A 9229-nucleotide genomic window follows, 5' to 3' on the forward strand; every position below is an offset into this window, starting at 1 on the left:
AGAAATAGACTTGTTTCCTGAAGGAACTGAAGACTTAAGACAAACTAAGGGTGACATCTGGACTAGTAGAAGAGAAATTAGAATAAAAATAGAAATGGCTTCAGGGCCAGGCAGCCTGAGTTTCAGGATTTTTGAAGGCACAGCATAAGGGAAGGAAGGGAAAAAGAAGATAAAGAAAGATATGGAAGGCCTCCTGGCCAACAAATTGTGGTCATGAATAACTCAAAAAAGAGGAAGTGATTGTAAATAAAATCCAAACCTGTCTTCAAGAAGCAACACAAAGAAAATGAGAGTAAGAGCAAGCAATATCCCACCACGCAATATAAATTCAACTGCTTCCAACAGGCACATCACCTGTCCTCAGTGTTGGACTTCAACTATCCTCAGGGACAACCTCAGCTTTCAGAGAGGTATGGTGAGCAATTGGAATAGCAGAACCAGCCTTCTTCCAAACTCACAGATATTAAATGTCAAACCTGAAACGTTTTTGTAATTTTTAAAGTCCCACAAGATGGTTGAATTTAACCAGATTAGCTTTTTTTTTCCTTTCTTTCTGCAAAGAAATGTTTTACTGTTCCTCCAGCAGAGTTATTTTGGGACTTTGTTGCCACAAGATAAAAGAGGAAAGAGAGGGTTCTATGAAAAACATAGGGGATCATAGTAAACAGCAAGACACACAGTGTACTCATATTTTTGAAGGAAAGGTGATTTAAAACAATGTATCTAAATGAATTATTTTTGTGCCTTTTTTCCCAAGAGTTTTCTGATCATTAAGGCAAATTAAAAGAGCTTGAAAGAAGATGTCTAACTTGCTTTTTGCTGGATGTACTAATCACAGATCTAAGTACTGTATGCACCATAAATAACTTTGCCTTTTTACTGTGTGGTTACCAAGAAACAGATAGAAATTCAGAGACTTGAAATCCTGAACCACTTAAAATCTTGGACAAAGTGTTTAGGGACTTAGCCTTATATAGCTTAAAGAACCTGGTTTTCTCAAAGCACAAAGCAACATGTGCTGGAAGTGAGGTTCTGGTGGTGCGTTACAAGTTCAGTATCTAAATCAGTAAGTTAGTTTTTTAAAATATTCATCTTTAAATTTTCTGTGATTAGACAATCTTTACAGAACTGCAACTTGGTATTCTCTCATGAGTCCGTCTCCATTTCCAGCTTAATTGTTCTTGGATTAGTGGCACTCGGGCTTTTGCTGGAACAAGTAGCAAAAACATTTTTTTTTGGCCAGTTTCCGTCTTCAGAACACATAACCTCAAGATGGCCTCACAAGTGAAAAAAAGACTCAAGTTTGCTTACAGACTATAATTTCTTCAGTGACATTTTTGTCTGGGCCACCCAGAGTGCATACGTGGTGCCTCAAAACATTCTAAAGGCAAGACACCTTCTAGACTTCACCACAGCCGCACTAGCTGGAGTACTCTCTGATAACCTGGAGACAGAAGAAAGAATATCTTCATTAAATCTCAATATAGCGTGAGTTATGAGGGCTGCAGGACAGGTTTATAATTCAAAATTATTTTTCACAGTCAATTTTTGACTTCTTTTTTTTATTCTAGAGAAATGCTCTAAAAACTGTTGAAATTCAGCTAAGACCAGTGCAAGATTCTGCACATGAAGAGAAGAATCATCTGTACATGTACAGAATGGGAAACAGCAGACTAAAGAAGGAGAGAAAAGAAAAAAGTCTGGAGACCGTATCATAGTGTAAGATGAATAAGCATCAGCTATGTGGTGCTATTTCAAAAAAAGAGAACAACAACAACAATTTTAGACAACATAATGAAATTCTTACAGACAGGAGTCTACAAAGTAGTAATTTTCCTGTTTAATTTGTCACTGGTAAGACTTCAGACAGGACCTTACGTCCAGGTTTGGGTGCTAGTTTTCAAGAAAGATGAAGATAACTGGAGAGAATCAAAAGAAGGCAGTAAAAATGACAAACACAATTCTAGAGAAAAATGACCTGTAAAAAAAGGGTTGAACAGGGTTGTGTTGCATAAGACATAGAAGTCTGAGGCAGGGCATGACAATATTTTCAAGTATATAGCTTTTTGCAGAAAGGAACTAGTCTATTCTTGATCTCAGGGATGGTCAGGATGAGAAGTACCAAGCCCAAATTGCAGTAATGGAGATTCAGGTTAAGAAATTAGAAAACATTCTAGTCATAAGGACAGTGAAGCCTGAGTGCCTAGAGAGATGACGTAGTCATTGTCACCCAAAATCTTCAAGTTAGACAGACATACATCAGAAATAACACAGGTTTATGAAATGGAATTCCAGTGGACAGTTGGAGACTTTACTGTCATAGAGCAGTTAAGATGCAACTGTTATTAGGTCATTAATTGTGAAATCAAATTAAATAACCACAACACACAATATCCAATAATGGCTGGCTTGAAAACGTCAGCACAGCAGCCTTCACTACAACGGCTGAGCGTACCCAAGAACATGTTTATAATGGAGCATGTTTATAGTGGACATGCAGGCTCATTTATTCCCCAGAAGTACTGATACCCTGTGGCATTAAGAGTACACAATGTACATAATTGTATATAAGTGTATATACCAAACAGCCAACCAAGGACAGTTTCTTGAGGAAAGGAAGATCAGCAGAAGAGATTTTGCTGTCTGCATCTCTGACTGGCCATGGTTTACACTCCACAGACTGTGGCTCTTCAAGCCACAGAACCTCACCTCCTGTGTGGCACTTGCCCACCGCGCACAGTTAATCAGGGTCCAGAGTCTGCTTTTAATCCCATCTCTTCCACAATTCAGACTCACTCAGCCTTGCTGAGCTGTAATTAAGACGTTCCCTTGTAAAGGTATTTAGCATAACCACTGGTTTGCTTTTAATTCAGCAACTTGAAGCCAAAGACTGTATGCATCTAAAAGAAACACACTGTATACCACACACTGTAGTCATGAATTGTCCTGTTGTGCTTATCTTCTAACCGACTAGTACGTGCACGATAACCGCTTTAGACATTAAAAAAAAAAAAAAAGTATTCAAGCAAGACAGGCCTCAGCCATTAGTTCAGGTTATACATTGGAAATGATATATTAGGATGTTTCTCACTTTGTATATCCTCCTGTATCCAATATAAAACATATCTTTTGTGGACTTCAGTTTGTCTTTTGATGGAATGCACACTTACTGCTTGTCAGTCCAGTTCCCATTTGTCAGCCATACTCTCAAGTTTCTCATTACTTCAGAAAGCTATTACAATAATTAGACTTTACATTCCCCAAATTTTTCATATTTTTTTTTCTATATTTGCTATATATGTCATACTGAAGTTGGGCACTCTTGAGACTATGCTTCTAAAATTGCATTGCCTGAACTGCCTGTAAACTAATGTTTTCAGTTGTAAAAATCTGTTTTCCTTTATCAATCTAAACATACCTTCAGATAGCTCTTTTACTGTCTTGGCATGTATTATTCTGCCTTAATGGCTGTTCATGAGAAGTGTTAAAAGTCATGAAGAAATGTACGCTGCAGGTTGTCCGAATGAATACATTCAGTTGCTAGTCATAGTGATCAACTCTGTAATCCAATAACACTCTTACTATACGAAGCAGTTTGACTATTTTTACAGCTTTACAATTGTATTTTTTTTTTATATCAAGCATTTTCCAAATCTATGTTTGCAGTTTGAGTCCTCATTCTGCCAATGCCCTATATTCAAACAAATCCTGCAATGATTCTCTAAACCCATGACATTAAAAACAAACAAACAACAAACAAGAAATCCAACAGTTATTCTTATTTGCTTCCTGAAAGTAGAGACTCCCACATTTTTGTGTTTTTCTCTACAACTAGTTTCTAGGATGGTTAGAAACTTTTTTTGTTTTTAAAAGTGAAAGCTGAAATTCACGGGTATTCACATAATTCCCAGTGAATTGCGTGAATGTTTTCCTGAAGAAAAACACCAATTGTTATGAAACTCATAGAGACTATGAGAATGGGTAACATGAAAGCCCAGTTAATAAAAACCAAAATTAATCCGAGGGACTGCAACTTTTTTTTCCAAAGGATACAACAACTACAAGGAGCAACTGTGAGGTATCTCAGATGATACCTTGTATCAGAAGCAATCCAAGTGTGCTCAGAATGCCCCATTTATTAAATTGACAGAGCTCTCTGAAGCACAGATCAGATTATTTGAAATATTATTACAAAATTATGAAAGGGGGGATTAATACCTGTTCTCAGCAGAATATCAAAAGGTATTTAGGAGAAATACAGTCCACAGAGCTTGCTAGACATCTCTGTAAAAATATATGTCAATACATTCTGAAATGGTTAGATGTCCTTCACTGCACATAACAGTCATGTCCCTAGGCCACAGCTGCAGCACGAGCTTAGCTCAGAACTCAAGGCAGTACCAAAAGCTCATCAACAGGGAAACATACTGCAGAGGATTTCAGCAAGCAACAATCCTAAAACGCCAGCATGCCTATCTACCTTTGAACCAGCATTTTGTTCTTGAGTCATCGGGCTATCCCACAGAAACAATACCAAAGAGGATTACAGCATCCTACATCCCTAGTTTATGTCTATAGTCCACAAGGGTTACATGGCACTGGGTGTTAGTATTCCCTCAAACAGGGTTCCTTCGGGATATCTTATGTTTCTTCACATCTATTGTACCTGTCCTACATAAAAGCTGATGATCGACTATTGCGTATGTCCTTCTGTGGCAGACCTGGCATGCAGACAGAGGGGATGAACTTTCCCAGTGTCTGAAAGGCAGGCAAGAGGGGACATCTTGGGGACTAGACCTCCCTTTTCCATGAGGGTGGCCACTGCGTCCACATAAGAGTCCCACCGATTCCTTCAGGCACAGTTGCCTTCATCCCCTCCCCCCCAGCAGAACAAGTTTTAGCTCTTTGGTCTCATTAACCAAATCAGTGAATAATAACTAGTACTACTGTTATTATGAATAAGGGGACAAAACTGGTAAAACACAATAGAGGAATTCAGTTTAATTCTAGGAGTTGTACATTTGAATATTTACTACAAATAAATGTGCCAAGTGGAAAGTTTGCACCTAACATTTTTTTCTTACTGCTTGGCTCCTACTGTGTCTGCCTGAGAATGTGAGAGCTTATCCAGTGAATATATGGTACTAGATCTCTTTTGCAAGCAAGTTAAATATTGTCCCTGGCTTCCTTGCCTCACTGCACTTGTTTTGATCCTTCCTGGAAAAGACTGAATGCCTACCATCTTCAGGAGACCAAAGTTATAACCTGAGATACTAGACCTCAGGCAGTCAATTAAATAGCAAACATACATCCTAAAATGCTGACTAGCTAGGTTGCCTTGGGCTAAATTCATTCAGCTAAATTTCATCTATTTCTCCCCTCCAGGACATAAAAGTATTTGGACAAACAAACACAAAAAACTTTGTCAAGAAAGGACTACTATTGAAAACATAATCTGTGTTGCATTCAGAGAAGGACAAGTATTTCAGGACCAATTCCTCCCTCTGTCTCTGTCCTCCTACCCCTTTTCCCTCATCTAAGGGGACAGATTTTTGGAGAAGCCATAATACAGTGTTGCCAATACTTCCGAGAATTTATGTTTCTCTTACAGCCCCAAATTCCTGCAGCTTTCTGAAAATCTCAGCTTCATTTCCTAAAAGTCCCTGCGGGTTATCCAAAAAAGATTATATGTGACTAGCACAACACAACATCTCTAAAAGCTAAGTACACAGACCCCAAGGAATATGTAGTTTTAAGACATCATTATCGTTAAACCAGCTTCACCTTCTGTCACAGTACTGGAACCATAAGCTAGAATTGCCTTGAACTATGGGCCCTTGTATGCCTTTTCTGCCTGAGGCTCTAATTCTTCCCTTCAGTCTCTCCACTTCTTGGATGCTACTTTTGCAGGATATACTGGCAGCAGCAGCTGAGCAGCTCACCATTAGAACACAGCAAAACAGGTTTTGCTGTGAACCTGTTCATTCTTTGGGAGAAGCGTACTGCATGCAAGTGCATCTGTCTGAAGCACACGGAAGAAATCACGGAGTTCTTAGTACTTTATGCCAATGCTAAAGTCTTACAGCCACTTAAGAGTCTCCAGCTCCCCTTCATGCAGTGCTCACTTACGCAGTCTGCAGGGCATCACACCCACCATTCATCAGCAATAAAAAATGGAGCCTGCCCAGAAGGAAAGTACATGTGCCCAGGTTTTCTCCTCAGTCCTGTACTGTTTCCTAAACCTTTCTTTGCAGTATCCCTGGCCCACTGGCCCACAGGACTGGAAGTTATCAAGAACAATGAAAAGTTTAGAAAACTACTTACTGTTGGTGAAGAAAGGTGAGCACCCAGATTATTTTACCCCAAGTCTGGATTTTGTATTAAATTGTTTTAACCCCAAAATTCAACCCTCCCTTTCTGCATTTCAGAGCAGACTTTTCAAAGGGAGGACTGAGGCTTAAGTCAGAACTATGCGTGGGATGCCCTGGACATCTGGTTGGAAACAAAAGAGCAAGCCCACTTAAGTGGAAGTGTGAACACGTGGAAGGGGAGCAGGCTCACAATCCACACTCCCACTGAGCCCACAGGAGCCAGGCCTCTGGGACTGCGCCTGTTGCCTTACCCTGGAGGTAGGCTCCATTCTCCAGGGCAGATGAATGGTATGTGTGGCATCACCAGCACAAGGCATGCTGGGGCACCACATGGAGGGAAGCTGGCAACTGCGTGTAGCTGCTCTTGAAGAACCTGGAAATAAGGGGGAAAAATACAGACTAAAACAACAAAATGTGCAGAAATAGGCTTCTGTTCTGTTTGCATTGGGGTGCTTAGCACACACCCATTTCTTTGGCAAGTTTATTACTGCCTCACTGTATTCATAAACCTTTGACAAAGTTTGAGCTCTCCCTGCCCCCGCTAACAAGTTTCAGAAAATCTAAACCCAATTAAATGCTCCAAGTTTGTTAGGATTAAAATTAGACCCAAGCACAATGCTGAAAGTGTCCTTTCAGCTGTTCCTGGGGAGGAAAGTGGCAAAGCCTGAATATAACAAACAAAAATATTAACGTTTCCTTATTCCTTCCTAATTGCCTAGTCTGATTTAGAGAAAGCAAAGTGATTCAAGAGCACTTAACGAACAGCCATCCTCTGAGCAGCATGCAGTGCAAGCTAAGCCCTGATGTTGCCTCTTAAAGCCAAGACTTCCTAGAGCAGGTACCTGGCATCGGGATCCAAAAGCATATTATCAGGCATCTAAACATGCTCATTTTCTGTGTAACCTGGGGTGCTCCTGGCCCCGTGAGACTGATGTACCATCGACTGGGACAAGACCACAGGGCACCTGCCCGAGAGGGTTATATGGGGTTCACTGACTTAATGTGGATTCGGAACCCAACTTTGGGGTCCTTTCGCAGGATTATTAGGACAGGAGGAAGGGCAGAGGGAGGAAGGGCAGGGGGAGGAAGGGCAGGGGGAGGAAGGGCGGGCTGCGGCTCCGTCTGCAACCCGTATCGGCCGGGACCAGCCCCGCTCCGGAGGGCCCCGCACCGGCTTAGCATCTCCGTCCCTCACTGTCCCGCTCCCGGGCTGCTCCGGGAAAACTCCTGGGGACATCGCCACTCTCCGGCGACCAACTCCATCCCGGCCATGTCCCGGCGCAGCCTGCCCGGCTCCCCCACCGCCGGGGACAGGGATGCAGTCGCTTCCTTTGCCCGGCGCCCCCGGGGGACCCCCACCCCAGCCGGGCCTGCCCCCGGAGGGGCTGCTGTGCCGCCCCCGCCGGCGCGCCTGCCCGCCAGCACTCACCATATTACAGATGGAGGCGATGTTTCTGACAGTCATTAGTCTAAAGGTTGCAGCGATCCCACACCGCCATCTTTATAAGGTGAAAACAGCCCCGCTCATGGTGGGAAGAGCGCAGGAAGGGAGAGGGGGCGGTGGCGGCGGCGGCTTCTGCTCCTGCTCCGGGGCTGTGATAAAAGCGAGAGGAGGGGACAGCACAGGCACCCTCTGAGTCCGCAGAGCAGCGAGAAGGACGAACCTTCCTGCCCTCCCTCCTCCGGGCGAGTGACCGGGAGGTTTAGCGGCGCGGGGAGAGCAGTCGCATCCCCGCTCCTTCCGCCTCCGACTCTCGCACGGTGCGCAGGGCCCCGCGCTCCCGCTGGAGCGCTCAGCCGCGCCTCTGCGCCAGCCGCCACCGCGCTAATCTCTGCCTTCCTCCCCCTCCTCCTCCTCCTCCTCTCCTGGCGGCTGCCGCTCGCCGCTCCATCGCAGCGCCGCTCCCGCTGATCCGCTCTGACAGGGCCGGGGAAGGAAAGGTCGGAGGCGGTGACCGGCAGCCGGCGGTCCCGGCCCGGGAGAGGAGGAGGGGGCCTGCCCGGCCGGGCAGAGCGGATCAGCGGATGCCTCCGAGGGGAGCGGGGGGGTTCCAAATTGCCAGGCCTAGAACGGCCACAGGGCTGTGAAACTCGGGGTTCGGTGTGTGCGACATGGTATTGGCAGGCAGCGGGGTGAAGGACAGGAAGGCAGAGTGCAGGCAGGGTGACAGGGATGTGTGGCAGGGACGGCGGGACTGTGCTTTGGGACATGCTCTCTCCACCTAATTTGAGGTGCGCAGGAGCACAGGGGCTCGCAAAGCCCAGAACAGTAGGCTGGGATGTAATTTACTGCCCACAGCAGGTGCTTTGCATTGCCACTCATGCAGCCAATGTTTTATCTTCTCAAACGCTGTTTGGGGACCATGCCCACAGCGCACATCTTAGTGCCGAAGTGCTCACTCACAAGTTTACAACACATGGCACCGTTAATGCAATAAGCTCAGTTCCTCTTCAAACACAAGTAAGCCGAGGCCCATGCCTTTCTCTAAGGCAGAGCACTATGAGTGTATTAAATTTACGCATGTGATAATAGGCACAAGGATGTTAAATAGCTGACTTGAGGCCACACAGCATCTCTTTGAGAGAAGCAAGAACAGAGTTCAACTTGGGCAATGCCTCATCTTAGAACTCCCCTTTTCCTTAGCAGATGTCGTAGTTTTCAGCAGAAGCTTAAGGCCCATATATTGTTCCTTATGCTGAGGAAATAATTCAAATGAAGAGAGCGAGCTGCTAACATTTCTATAGGCACCTCTGCTCCTGGAAGTATGGCACACTCACACTTGGCCATGCTTTTCACTTCATGATGCTAGAATATAATCATTTCAGCCTATAGAGCCTGGCCCCACGGGCTTTATTTA

The 9229-nt window shown here is 44.2% G+C and overlaps 1 protein-coding gene across 2 annotated transcripts in view; it reads right to left on the minus strand.

Moving 5' to 3' along the window:
* The window catches only part of USP46 (ubiquitin specific peptidase 46), a 32209-nt gene extending 23895 nt beyond the window's left edge, over positions 1-8314 (minus strand). The window contains exon 1 of one of the 2 annotated variants that reach the window (XM_063335695.1): positions 7801-8314. In XM_063335695.1, the coding sequence (XP_063191765.1) occupies positions 7801-7836 (36 nt within the window). In that variant the 5' untranslated portion in view covers positions 7837-8314. Of the gene's footprint in view, positions 1-6622; positions 6718-7800 lie in introns of those variants that run through there. The other variant, XM_063335696.1, reaches the window with a different exon arrangement.
* Between the last annotated feature and the right edge of the window lie 915 nt (positions 8315-9229).

This window comes from Chroicocephalus ridibundus, chromosome 5 (genome assembly GCF_963924245.1).
Source record: "Chroicocephalus ridibundus chromosome 5, bChrRid1.1, whole genome shotgun sequence".
In the NCBI taxonomy this organism is placed as follows: domain Eukaryota; kingdom Metazoa; phylum Chordata; class Aves; order Charadriiformes; family Laridae; genus Chroicocephalus; species Chroicocephalus ridibundus.